Below are 14,923 nucleotides of genomic sequence, written 5' to 3' on the forward strand. Positions count from 1 at the left end.
CACTGTCCAATCACACTAAAGGGGGGAAAAAGTGCTACACTTCTTCCTTCTCCCCCTTTTTTAATTTTTTTTATTTTTAATACTGTTTTTTTATTGAACGTTTTTGACAAAAAAGAACAAATGTAGCAGATACAGCATGTCATTGTTCTACTTATAACCTTGACAGCCTCCAAAATATTTAGATATATTAAGCAAGTTTGCAAATATCCTCTTTATAGCTTTTTTTTTTTTGTCCCCCGACCAGGAAGAGCTGACCAGGAACCCCTATAATACCCCTATAATAAAAAAAAAATAAAAAAAAAAATACAAAATAAGTTTTGCATTTTTTGAATTACAGGGGGGGGGGGGGCTGTAATTCAAAAAATGCAAAACTTATTTTGTATTTTTTTTTTTATTTTTTTTTTTATTATAATTATTATTTAGTTTTGGATAGAGTGGAGAGGGATTAGAAAACATGTTAAGTTTTTATTTTAGGGGACTTTTTTATTTATTTTTTGCTTAGGCTGGGAGCCCAAATAATATTTTTTAAATAAATGTATCATTCAGTTTTAATTAATAATTCTAACAAAAATGGCTTGTCTTTCAGCTTTAGAAAAAAGAAGTCTGCTGCACATTGATTACCAACCAGGGGCTAGATTCAGAAAGAATTTACGCCGGCGTATCTATTGATACGCCGCGTAAATTCAAATCTGCGCCGGCGTATCTTCTTTCTGTATTCAGAAAGCAAGATACGCCGAAATTAGGCTAAGATCCGACTGGCGTAAGTCTCTTAGGATGCATATTTACGCTGGCCGCTAGGTGGCGCTGCCGTCAAATTCAGTGTAGAATCTGCAAATGAGCTGGATACGCCGATTCAGAAACGTACGCGCGCCTGGCGGATTTTTTTACATCGTTTGCGTAAGGCTTTTTCCGGCGTAACATTACTCCTGCTTTATGAGGCATAGCCAATGTTAAAGTGGGGGTTCGCCCTAAAAATAGTTAAGTTTCAGACTCCCCGCGGGGAGTAGGCGTTCCTATGCAAAGGGGAACATGATTGACGGCCGGCTATGGCGCGTCACGCTTCCCGAAAACAGCCGAAATAGGACTTGGCTCTTCACGACGCCTGCGCAGTCAGCTCCTAGTCTGTGCGCAGGCGCCGTGAAGAGCCGAGTCCTACTTAAACGGGATTAAACTGTGAGTACGGCGCAAAAAAATAAAATAAAGGCATACTGTAGCTCACGCTAGTATGCTGGATTTCATGGTAGAAACTTGTTTTTTAGGGTGAACCACCGCTTTAAGTATGGACGTCGTTCCCGCGTCGAATTGTAAAAATTTTACGTCGTTTGCGTAAGTCCACGAATAGGGCTTTGCGTAAATTACGTTCACGTCGAAAGCAGTGACTATTTGCGACGTGATTAGGAGCATGCGCACTGGGATACGTTCACGGCCGGCGCATGCGCCGTTCGTGAGAAACGTCATTTACGTGGGGACATGTTTTATTCACATAAAACACGCCCACCTCTTGACAATTTGAATTCGGCGCGCTTACGCCGGCAGATTTACGCTACGCCGCCGCAACTTATGGAGCAAGTGCTTTGTGAATACTGCACTTGCTCGTCTAAGTTGCGGAGGCGTAGCGTAAACAGGATACGCTACGCCCGCATAAACCTACGTCCCCCTACGTGAATCTAGCCCCAGGGCTTTTTTTATTTTTATTTTGCGGGAACGTGGTAGAACGCAGTTCCGGCACCTCCTGGACTGACTGTATGTAATAGCAAGGGGTGCTGGGGTGTGCTGCAGGGTGTTGATGCTCACTGCTGGGATCTATTTTTGCTGGGGGGTCAATTGTTTTTGCTAAAAGAGATCTACTGTTGGGAGAGGGGTCTATATTGTTGATGGCAGCCAGGGAGTCTATTAATGCTGGCTGTGCGGAGATCTGTTGATGCTGCCAGGGGTCTATTGTTGCTGGTGGGGACATTTTGTTGTGGGTGGTACATTGTTAGGGGGATCTATTGTTGCTGGCTGCAGGGGATCTATTTTTACTGTTTTTCTTGATATCATTACCAAATTCCATACAAATTGCTTGGCACCACAAAATGATACTTGGTTCTATATTGTCTAAAAGGGGCGGTACTGGGAAGTGGGTAGAGGCGGAGAAAAGGGGTGACTTGGAAAGGGGGAGTTCTTGCACCTATTCTCTGAGGTGGGGGGGGAAGCCCTGTTACCAACTATGGGCCAAATCTTCCTTTTTGAATTCTTGTATTGCACAGGATTTTTTTTTTTAATATTGTTATAAATTAAAAACATAATTATTTATTAAGTTATAAATTTATAGGGTCTTGCTCCTCCTGCTGCATAACGTAAGGTGGCATAGAAACCTTCACACTGGAGTCTCTGAGATGTGGCAAGGTGGGTGGATTATCATGACCCATTAAAGTGATACTAAACCCACAACAGTATGCTTGTTATACTCACTGTGGAACCTAAGGGGTTAATCCTCTGGACTGTGTAAAAAGGTTCTCTTCTCAAATCCTCCCCTTCTTCCACAGTCCCCAATCCATCACATATTGGTACAGAACCTTGGGGGCACTCTGCACATGCTCAGTTTGGTGTGTATTGCTAGAGAGTTTTTTTATTTAGTTTTCTTGGGAGAGTGCATGTGATCAGCGCAGGGCCAATCAGCACTGCCCAGACAGAAGGTCAGGGGTCATGCAGCCTCATAGGACATTCAGAGGAGAATGAAAACTCCTCCTACAAGCTTTAACCAGGGTAGAAGTGACAAGACTGCTGTATACTGCTGATGAGAAAAGGTATTTAACAGTTTAAAATAATTGCCTTTCCATGTTCTGTGTACTGTGGAAGACCAGATCTAGTGAATGCAGGGTTTAGTAACACTTATAAAAAAACTCTTTTTTTTTTTTTTTATATACTGTGGACAGGGATTGGAACTCCTGAGGTTTTTATTGCTGTTTGTGTCCCCGGTTAGGGAGTTTCACCCTCTCCATCTGTCCTGTCTGCCCTTAACATTGAAAGTGAACGAAAATCCCAAATTGGGCATCATTATCAGACCAGGAACAGAGGTGAAATCTTCCAATTGGGTGACAACTGGGGAGTCCCTTACTTTGGAGGTGTTTCCCCCTTCACTTCCTGATATGACTGCGGGACAGGAAGTGAAGGGAAATCTCCCCAATGGGACACAGATGGCAAAAAACATAGGCCCAGATTCACAAAGGAGATACGCCGTTGTTTCTCTGAGTCTGAGCCGTCGTATCTTAGAATCAGTTACGCATAGATTTCTATTAGATCTGACCGGCGTAAGTCTCTCACGCCATCGGATCGTAACTGCATATTTACGCTGGCCGCTAGGGGCGTGTACGCTGATTTAGGCCTAGAAATATGTAAATCAGCTAGATACGCAAATTCACGAACGTACGCCCAGCCGACGCAGTACAGATACGCTGTTAACGTTAGGCTTTTCCCGGCGTAAAGTTACCCCTGCTATATGGTGGTGTACATGCGGCGTACCAATGTTAAGTATGGACGTCGTTCCCGCGTCGAATTTTGAATATTTTACGTCGTTTGCGTAAGTCGGCTGTAGACATGTGCACATGTCGTCCGAAAAAAATAAATTTATTTAGTTACTCCCGAAATTCGTTTTTATAAATTTTGTTTTTCGTTAAAAAAATGCATTCGTCCGAAAATCCAAATTAAGGTCGAATCTGTCCATTGAGGTGTCTGTCGTATGTTCTAAGAAGAAAAAAAAATAAAAAAGAACATTCGACAGAATCCTTTTAAAAAAAAAAATTGACTTCATGTCTCTCTATGTCGAATCTTCATGGCTCTCTATGTCGAATCTTCATGGCTCTCTATGTCGAATCTTCATGTCTCTCTATGTCGAATCTTCATGTCTCTCTATGTCGAATCTTCATGGCTCTCTATGTCGAATCTTCATGTCTCTCTATGTCGAATCTTCATGTCTCTCTATGTCGAATCTTCATGTCTCTCTATGTCGAATCTTCATGTCTCTCTATGTCGAATCTTCATGTCTCTCTATGTCGAATGTTCATGTCTCTCTATGTCGAATCTTCATGTCTCTCTATGTCGAATCTTCATGGCTCTCTATGTCGAATCTTCATGTCTCTCTATGTCGAATCTTCATGGCTCTCTATGTCGAATCTTCATGGCTCTCTATGTCGAATCTTCATGTCTCTCTATGTCGAATCTTCATGTCTCTCTATGTCGAATCTTCATGGCTCTCTATGTCGAATCTTCATGTCTCTCTATGTCGAATCTTCATGTCTCTCTATGTCGAATCTTCATGTCTCTCTATGTCGAATCTTCATGTCTCTCTATGTCGAATCTTCATGTCTCTCTATGTCGAATCTTCATGTCTCTCTATGTCGAATCTTTTCTCTTTATGTAGAATAATATTGGACTAATAGAGTTAATTTTAGGCATATTCGACCGCAACGAAAACGAAAATAAATAATTTTTATGTTGGATCTTTCGGTTTTCGTTTTCTGTGCGAAATTCGGACGAAAATGCATTCGGACGAAAGCGAATGCACATGTCTAGTCGTCCGTGAATGGGGCTGGACGTAATTTACATTCACGTCAAAACCAATACGTCCTTGCGGCGTATTTGGAGCAATGCACACTGGGATATGTCCACGGATGGCGCATGCAGCGTTCGTGAAAAACGTCAATCACGTTGGGTCATGGTTATTTTACATAAAACACGTCCCCCTGTTCCACATTTGAATTAGGCGGGCTTACGCCGGCCGATTTATGCTACGTCGCCGCAACTAACGGAGCAAGTGCTTTGAGAATACTGCACTTGCCCGTCTAAGTTGCAGAGGCGTAACGTAAATCGGATACGTTACGCCCGCCTATAGACTTTCTGGCCCATAGACTATAACCATCCCTTACACCAGGGGTGGGCAACCTCAGCCCTCCAGCCGAGGTGAAACTACAAATCTCATCATGCCTCTGCTTTTAGGAATCGTGCGTGTGATTTTCGGGTCTTGCAGTGTCTCATGGGACTTGTAGTTTCAAAACAGCTGGGGGGCCGAGGTTGCCTACCCCCCTGCCTTATACTATCCAAGGGGAAACAAGTTTTTGCCACCAGTTCTACTTTGTTTGCCAGTGTGCTGGAATTCCTGGAGAGGTGCGTGTCACCAGTCTCTAATTTCTTGCAAGAATGCCCAATTACAAAGCCAGTCCAAAAGGCTTATGGGATGGAATCCTTCACACAACAAAGGGACTGCATGGCCTTGACCCCTCCAAGATTTCCTTCTCATTAAACTGCTGACTGCATTGTGTATAGGACTACAGGGAATGGATGGCCCAGGTATAGTACAGGAGTCTGTGAAGAAAATTATATTTGAGGTACAGAGGAGAAGTATCTCCGGCACCCATACACAATCCTACAATACTAATAACTCGGGGGGGGGGAATAAGCCTTTTACCATTTCCAAGGAAAAAATGAGACATCCAGAACTAATCGGAATGATTTCCTTTTGTGGCCCTTTTCTTTTGTTGCTCTCAACTCTTTGATGTCAATGAACTATTCATGGAATACACAGCGTTCTGTGAATGGCCAAGAGGAGTGGAAGGCAGACAAACAGCTTTTTATTCTTATACGGGAGTCTGTTCCCGGAGTTCTACATAAGACACCCGATTGCTGGTGGCTTGACTCCCACTGGTTCTATCACTAGTGAAGGCACAGCTGAAGATCTCTATTTGCCTATTATCATTATCTATTACTCAACGTGAAGGTAAATGAAAATCCTACAGAGGAGAAATCGTCCAATGGGAACACTAGTTCTGGAGATCCCAAAAGGATTTCTTTAATTTCCGGGTATTTCCTCTTACTTCTGGTTTGGCTATAGGACAGGAAGTGAAGGGAAATCTCCCCAATGGGCCACAGATGGGGGGGGGGGGGAATCTTACAGGGGTTATAACTCTCACTTATTCCTCTATTCAAATGGAGAAAAAAAAAAGTTTTGCCTAAAGTTCTACTTTAAAGCTGAAGTAAAAAGTCTCTACTGCAGTGGAGCTGCCCACATACTACATCCCCTTATATCTAGGGGACCAGGACAAGTACTTACCTGATCCTCCAGGCTGTAGGACTGGTCTGGCAGCTTCTTATGCCCCTAAGCTCCAGCAGTCGCATAGCCCTACACTGGATTTTAGGATGCCGAGGGACAGTCCACTAGCAAAGTGTGGGGGAACACCAACGAGGAGAAGAATCAAGTAGCTAAAACGACTTTTCCTGTTCCTCTAGATCAGGGGTCTCCAACTATGGCCTGTGGGACAAATCGGGACCACTGCAAGATTTTACACAGCCCTCTAATGTAAGATGGACTCAGGTAGGAACTGTGGTGTAAGGGGGAACTCTGATGGAGACTCTTGTATAAGGAGGGGGGCTGTGATGGGGACTCTGATGTAAGGGTCCTGTGATCCCTGATTTAAGGGGGCCTGTGATCCCTGATTTAAGGGGGCCTGTGATCCCTGATTTAAGGGGTCCTGTGATCCCTGATTTAAGGGGGCCTGTGATCCCTGATTTAAGGGGGCCTGTGATCCCTGATTTAAGGGGGCCTGTGATCCCTGATTTAAGGGGGGCTGTGATGGGGACCCTGATGTAAGGGGGCTGTGATGGGGACCCTGATGTAAGGGGGCTGTGATGGGGACCCTGATGTAAGGGGGCTGTGATGGGGACCCTGATGTAAGGGGGCTGTGATGGGGACCCTGATGTAAGGGGGCTGTGATGGGGACCCTGATGTAAGGGGGCTGTGATGGGGACCCTGATGTGATGGGGACCCTGATGTGATGGGGACCCTGATGTAAGGGGACCCTGATGTGATGGGGACCCTGATGTGATGGGGACCCTGATGTGATGGGGACCCTGATGTAAGGGGGCTGTGATGGGGACCCTGATGTGATGGGGACCCTGATGTAAGGGGGCTGTGATGGGGACCCTGATGTGATGGGGACCCTGATGTAAGGGGGCTGTGATGGGGACCCTGATGTGATGGGGACCCTGATGTAAGGGGGCTATGATGGGGACCCTGATGTGATGGGGACCCTGATGTAAGGGAGCTGTGATGGGGACCCTGATGTGATGGGGACCCTGATGTAAGGGGGCTGTGATGGGGACCCTGATATGATGGGGACCCTGATGTAAGGGGGCTGTGATGGGGACCCTGATGTAAGGGGGCTATGATGGGGACCCTGATGTGATGGGGACCCTGATGTAAGGGGGCTGTGATGGGGACCCTGATATGATGGGGACCCTGATGTAAGGGGGCTGTGATGGGGACCCTGATGTAAGGGGGCTGTGATGGGGACCCTGATGTAAGGGGGCTGTGATGGGGACCCTGATGTAAGGGGGCTGTGATGGGGACCCTGATGTAAGGGGGCTGTGATGGGGACCCTGATGTAAGGGGGCTGTGATGGGGACCCTGATGTAAGGGGGCTGTGATGGGGACCCTGATGTGATGGGGACCCTGATGTGATGGGGACCCTGATGTAAGGGTACCCTGATGTGATGGGGACCCTGATGTGATGGGGACCCTGATGTAAGGGTACCCTGATGTGATGGGGACCCTGATGTGATGGGGACCCTGATGTAAGGGGGCTGTGATGGGGACCCTGATGTGATGGGGACCCTGATGTAAGGGGGCTGTGATGGGGACCCTGATGTGATGGGGACCCTGATGTAAGGGGGCTGTGATGGGGACCCTGATGTGATGGGGACCCTGATGTAAGGGGGCTGTGATGGGGACCCTGATGTGATGGGGACCCTGATGTAAGGGGGCTGTGATGGGGACCCTGATATGATGGGGACCCTGATGTAAGGGGGCTGTGATGGGGACCCTGATGTAAGGGGGCTGTGATGGGGACCCTGATGTAAGGGGGCTATGATGGGGACCCTGATGTGATGGGGACCCTGATGTAAGGGAGCTGTGATGGGGACCCTGATGTGATGGGGACCCTGATGTAAGGGGGCTGTGATGGGGACCCTGATGTAAGGGGGCTGTGATGGGGACCCTGATGTAAGGGGGCTATGATGGGGACCCTGATGTGATGGGGACCCTGATGTAAGGGGGCTGTGATGGGGACCCTGATATGATGGGGACCCTGATGTAAGGGGGCTGTGATGGGGACCCTGATGTAAGGGGGCTGTGATGGGGACCCTGATGTAAGGGGGCTGTGATGGGGACCCTGATGTAAGGGGGCTGTGATGGGGACCCTGATGTAAGGGGGCTGTGATGGGGACCCTGATGTAAGGGGGCTGTGATGGGGACCCTGATGTAAGGGGGCTGTGATGGGGACCCTGATGTAAAGGGGCTGTGATGGGGATCCTGATGTAAGGGGGCTGCGATGGGAAATCCAAGTTGTTACCACCAGGTATGGTGCAGGGAATCCTAAGGAGTTAGAGGGAATTTCACCTTACTTGAAGATATTTCCTCTCACTTCCTGCAATTGAGGAACAGGAAGTGAAGGGAATATCTCCAACGGGGACACTGCAAAAAAGACAGCTGGACATTAAACCCTTTTTCTTCTCTATCCCAAAGAAGTTTTGTCTATACATCCACTTTAGCTGTAAATGGGGGGGGGGGGGGGGGGTCAGACAGGTCATGGTGGTGTGACAATGAGAAGCCCCCGGCACACACCATTCACCTCCCAGATTGTTCTTGTGTCCCGGTGATGGAGCGCAAACAAGTGACACCCACGAGTCATGAGGACTGGTTTTGTCTGAGCACAACAAAGAAAGGCATGGGAACACATCAATACAAACTGTCACTCCTAAGGTGTTTCTACCCAGCTACTCAACTGTCATCTAATTATATATATCCATATGTCACAACTCTTCTATGGTCATCAACTAAATAAAAATAACAAATATATATATATGTATGTGTGTGTGTGTATATATATTTGTATATATATTTTTTTTGTTTGTTTTGTTTTTTTATATAATTATTGTTTTCTCTTCTAATATGTGTTTGTATCCAGGGAGTGCTGTGATCCCCTCCTGGATGTGTCTCTCGGGGAACCACTTGATGCTGATGCTCGCACATTGCCATGCAGTCAGCACTGCAGATGATCGCAGCTGTCCCCCTTATTGATAGTACATGGAGGGGGCGTGTCTGCCCCGGGAGGGGGGCGGGCAGAGGGGAGGGGTGGGGTAACCTGACAATATGATCTGTCATGCAGCAGGCAGCACAAAGGGGAAACTGAAGTTGCAGAATGGAGAGCAAGGCTCCCTCCTTTAATAAGCCCAAGGTAAAGCCCTGTGTGCATGGGGGTCTGCTTGTGTGCATGGCACTGGGGTGGCAGGGAGGGAGGGGGGGTACAGTGTGCATGGCACTGGGATGGAGGGGGCGCAGGGCACACTGTGTGCATTGGAATCTATGGAGCCTGGAGGATGAATGGGAGATGTGTGTACTACTCTGCTCTGCCCTGGGGGTACTGGGGGTATGCATGGACAGCACAGGCTATTGCATCTGGATTACTTCTTTCTTGCACAGTCAGTACTTAGTCCATACCCTGGCACAGATCTTGGCTCATGCCCCTTCTTACTTGGAAAATCTATTAACTGCACCACAAGTCCCAGAATACTCCACACCATGGCTTGCTGGGTGCAGTTGTACCTGGACATCTGGAATGCCCCATGACATGGCATGTCGGGGGAAGCAGTACCTGCACAGCTGGAATGCTTTGTGGCATACTGAGTGTAGTACATGGGCATCTGGAATGCCCCATGACATGGCACACTGGGTGTAGTAGTACCTGAACAGTGGGAATTCCCTGTGACATGGCACACTGGGTGTAGTAGTACCTGGATATCTGGAATCCCCCATGACATGGCAGGTGAAGCAGCGCCTGGATATTTGGAATGCTCTGTGGCATGGCATGTAGAGTGTAGTACCTGGACTCTGGAATGCCCATGACATGGCACACTGGGTGTAGTAGTACGTGGTCCCCAGAATGCCCCATGACATGGTACACTGTGTGTAGTAGTACCTGGTCCCCAGAATGTCCCATGACATAGCACACTGGGTGTAGTAGTACCTGGTCCCCAGAATGCCCCATGACATGGTACACTGTGTGTAGTAGTACCTGGTCCCCAGAATGTCCCATGACATAGCACACTGGGTGTAGTAGTACCTGGTCCCCAGAATGCCCCATGACATAGCACACTAGGTGTAGTAGTACCTGGTCCCCAGAATGCCCCATGACATGGTACACTGTGTGTAGTAGTACCTGGTCCCCAGAATGTCCCATGACATGGTACACTGTGTGTAGTAGTACCTGGTCCCCAGAATGTCCCATGACATAGCACACTGGGTGTAATAGTACCTGGTCCCCAGAATGTGCCATGACATGGTACACTGGGTGTAATAGTACCTGGTCCCCAGAATGTGCCATGACATGGCACACTGGGTGTAGTAGTACCTGGACATCTGAAATGCCTCATGTTATGGCACGCTGGGTGTAGTAGTACCTGGATCTTTGTAATGCCCCATGACATGGCATGCCGGATGAAGCAGTACATTCACAGCTGGAATGCTCTGTGTCGTGGCATGCTGAGTGCAGTATATGGGCATCTGAAATGCCCTATGAAATGGCATACTGGGTGTAGTAGTACCTGGACACTGGGAATGCCCCATGACTTTGCACACTGGGTATAGTAGTACCTGGACACTGGGAATGCTCCATGACATGGCACACTGGATGTAGTAGTACCTCAATATCTGTAATGCCCCATGACATGGCACACTGGGTGTAGTAGTACCTCAATATCTGGAATGCCCCATGACATGGCACACTGGGTGTAGTAGTACCCCGGATACATCGAGGAAATGGCATTCTTGAGGGGAGTGATCTCTCAAAGAAAATCTCGCACAGTTGCAAATTAATTAAAATATCAGAACTTTATTTACATAAAGGTTACAAGTCACACCATCCCCAATATGTCTGATATCAGTCATACACTATATAATGGTTTGTATGCAGTCTTGGCACACATAAACCCCCTCCCCCCCTTTATCCTCGCATCACTGTTATTATTACAAAGACATCCCTACACTCCTATAGGGAATCATGAATACAATATATCCTTCCCGATTGGTTGAATTCAGGAGATGTTGACAGAAAGTGAGCTTTTGTTATGCTGTGGATGGATGGGAGTTCCAACACGTTTTCGCCCTAAGGGCTTCTTCAGGGGGGCAAAGAGGTCACGTTCTGTTGGTGAAAAACACAAAAATAAACATGCAATTCAACAGATCTAAATATCATAAGTGTAAAAGAAATAGGATGAATGTACAAAACGCATGTGAACCAGCACAAAGGGTGTGTAGTGTATGATTGATTTTAGACATATTGGGGATGGTGTGTCCTGATGATTTTTAACCTATATGTAAATAAAGTTCTGATATTTTGTATTTGTGATTTGTGTTAGATTTTCTTTGAGAGATGACTTGCCTTAAAAGCCCCATTTATCTTTTTCCTCAATGGATCCAGGGTTAATTTGTGTAGAAATACCTGGATATCTGGAATGCCCCATGAGATGGCACACTAGGTGTAGTAGTACCTGGATATCTGGAATGCCACATGACATGGCACACTGGGTGTAGTAGTACCTGGATATCTGGAATGCCACATGACATGGCACACTGGGTGTAGTAGTACCTGGATATCTGGAATGCCACATGACATGGCACACTGGGTGTAGTAGTACCTGGATATCTGGAATGCCCCATGAGACGGCATTCTGGGTGTAGTAGTACCTGGATATATGGAATGCCTCATGACATGGCACACTGGGTGCAGTAGTACCTGCATATCTGGAATGCCCCATGAGATGGCACACTGGGTGTAGTAGTACCTGGATATCTAGAATGCCTCATGACATGGCACACTGGGTGTAGTAGTACCTGGATATATGGAATGCCCCATGAGATGGCACACTGGGTGCAGTAGTACCTGCATATCTGGAATGCCCCATGAGATGGCACACTGGGTGTAGTAGTACCTGGATATCTAGAATGCCTCATGACATGGCACACTGGGTGTAGTAGTACCTGGATATATGGAATATATCTTCACCTGCCATGTCATGGGGGATTCCAGATATGCAGGTACTACTTCACCCAGTGTGCCATGTCACAGGGAATTCCCACTGTTCAGGTACTACTACACCCAGTGTGCCATGTCATGGGGCATTCCAGATGCCCATGTACTACACTCAGCATGCCATGCCACAAAACATTCCAGCTGTGCAGGTACTGCTTCCCCTGACATGCCATGTCATGGGGCATTCCAGATGTCCAGGTACAACTGCACCCAGCAAGCCATGGTGTGGAGTAGTATCTGGAATGCCACATGACATGGCACACTGGGTGTAGTAGTACCTGGATATATGGAATGCCACATGACATAGCACACTGGGTGTAGTAGTACCTCAATATCTAGAATGCCCCGTGAAATGGCACACTGGGTGTAGTAGTACCTCAATATCTGGAATGCCCCATGACCTGGCACACTGGGTGTAGTAGTACCTTAATATCTGGAATGCCCCATGGCATGGCACACTGGGTGTAGTAGTATTGGACACATTGAATGCCCCATTGTATGGCACACTGGGTGTTGTAGTGCCTGGAATGCCCCATGGCATGGCACACTGGTTGAAGGAACCCTTCAAGGTGTTAACTATTTTTATGCCCCAAATATGTGCAATATCTTGTGACCGAATAGGCACCAAAGAACACTTCCAATTGTCTAAAACCGATCCGTGTTCTTCCTTGGCACAACATTCCTGATTGTCATAAAATTATTGCTGATGAAGAGATGGGAAACGTGTTTCTTTGCCTCGATCTGCTGCCAAATGTTCTCATATTGTATTGGCAGCAGATCTTCCATGTCAGGAGGTGTGGAATGTGTAGGGAGAATGTCTGTTTTGTGTAATTTTCTAGTATAATCTTGGCACTTTGCTGTAGACAGGAAACATTGCATCATTGCAGTGCCTACAGGGGGTATCCTCACTCTAGTTCTAGAAATGTAGGCAGAATCCGGAGTACCAGCCAGCGGCATCTCTGTAAAATGAACCTGTCAGTTTGATGGAGGAATTTTATAACAAAGGTATGTGAGATCTCCGGTGGTGGGCAGGAGGATGGCGTATCCTTACCCAGCACCCAGGGATCAGGGCCACCTCAGTACTTTGGAGACATAACAGTGGCAGGTTTTTATGTTGCTGGAATCCTCATCCAAGGAAACTTTTATTTTTTGTTAGTTCAGGGCTAAAGAAAAAATGTGTATAGTAATTTTTAATTCTGAAATATTGCATATTAAAGTGGTGTTCCACCCCCCAAAAAAAATAAAAAATCTACAAATACTGCAGCTGTTGGCTTTTAACAAATGGACACTTACCTGTCCTGGAGTCCAGCGATGTCGGCACCCACAGCTGATGTTTCCATCAGCTGTCGGGTGCTGCCATTGCGGGTAAGGGAACCCAACAGTAAGGGGTACCCGGCAAGGCCCACTCCTCTCTCCTATTGGCCCTGTGCCCGGAGGAGGAGGAAGCCCCGCGAATACATCACAAGGCTGACTCCCGGTAGTGGGAAAGGATACCTGTCAAAGATGGGTATCCTGTCGTCGCACCCCCCCCCCCCCCCTCCCAGGAAGGTGCCAATTGTGACACCTGGAGGGGGAATCCAATGAGCAGAAGTTCCACTTTTGGGTGGAACTCCACTTTTTTAATATTCTGCATTCTCCTTTTAAACCAGCAGTGGGAGCTCTAGTCTCCCTATCCGGGTTTCAGACTCTCCCTTTTTTTATTCTTCTTTTTATGATATAAAAAAGAATTCCAGATATAAATATTTTGTACATTATTGCATTGATCCAGCTTGGACCTATGTAGCCATGTATATATCATACCTGACCGATACCCCTGGAAGCTGGAAATCACTGTAGTAGCCACCACTACTCCAGTGATCTCCACTTACTGCACTACTTTTGCTGATTTGGGGTGTGACTTGAAAAGAGATCTGTTCATGAAGCCGCACAAATGTCTTCCAAAGTCGCACTGACATTTGCCTTTTGAAATCGTGCGATTTCAGATGAAGTCGCATAATTTCAAAATCTGCATTTAATGTAAATGAGAGCTTAGTACTGGATGGAGACAAGTGCACACTATAGAGGGATATGCTTTGTTCTTATTTCATGTCTGAGGTTTACAACCACTTTCAGGCCCCATTCACAGCTGCGCACATTTCTGAGCTCATTCCCAAAAACGTGCATTAGGCTTGCGGGGGCCAATATTTCTTAAGGAAACCCCAAATGTGCCTATGAGATGCGCGAGGCTCGCTGCCAAAAAAAAACAACAGCAAATACATGCATATGTGAATGGGGCGTAACGTCTTAAAAGAAAAAGCCCCTTGGTTAGAAAACAAGGCATGACAAATGCTGTGATGACTTTATCAGGCTGCTTTGTTAGGTGGGTTCAAGGAGACAAAGGGGCTGCTTTTGTTGTCACACTAGCTAAGCCATAGTGATCAGGGAATCCTTTGTCATTCATTAGATGTTTACCAGAAAAACAGTGTGCATGCCCTAAGTGTGTGTGTGTGTGTGTAGACAATAAATACATACCAGAAAACGGAAACAATAATAATCCTGACCCCATTATAGCTTGCCATTAAAGGTCTACACTAAGCATTCTTTATATGTACAATGACCTCCTAACAACATTACCCAGCTCTTGTTGGAGCCAGTCCACCCAAAAGTGATCTTTTTGTAAAAGGTGGAGTATGGTGGGCTCATTCAGCCCCTGGCATCTTGTATGTTTCGATACTTTACCAGGGAACCCTCCCACACTGATCCTGCTCCTGTCCACATAGGTTGGAGAATTAGAAGTCTGGAGGGCAGATCTCGCCTCCAGC

General features: G+C 46.7%; 1 protein-coding gene across 2 annotated transcripts in view; it reads left to right on the forward strand.

Moving 5' to 3' along the window:
* ADA (adenosine deaminase) overlaps positions 1 to 14,923 on the forward strand; it is a 97,636-nt gene that overhangs the window by 12,104 nt on the left and 70,609 nt on the right. Inside the window, exon 1 of one of the 2 annotated variants that reach the window (XM_040331453.1) lies at positions 9,186 to 9,269. The exons of the other annotated variant lie outside the window; for it this stretch is intronic. Coding sequence (XP_040187387.1) covers positions 9,234 to 9,269 — 36 coding nt within the window. The 5' untranslated portion in view covers positions 9,186 to 9,233. Of the gene's footprint in view, positions 1 to 9,185; positions 9,270 to 14,923 lie in introns of those variants that run through there. 2 annotated transcript variants of the gene reach the window in all.

This window comes from Rana temporaria, chromosome 12, assembly GCF_905171775.1.
Source record: "Rana temporaria chromosome 12, aRanTem1.1, whole genome shotgun sequence".
NCBI lineage: Eukaryota > Metazoa > Chordata > Amphibia > Anura > Ranidae > Rana > Rana temporaria.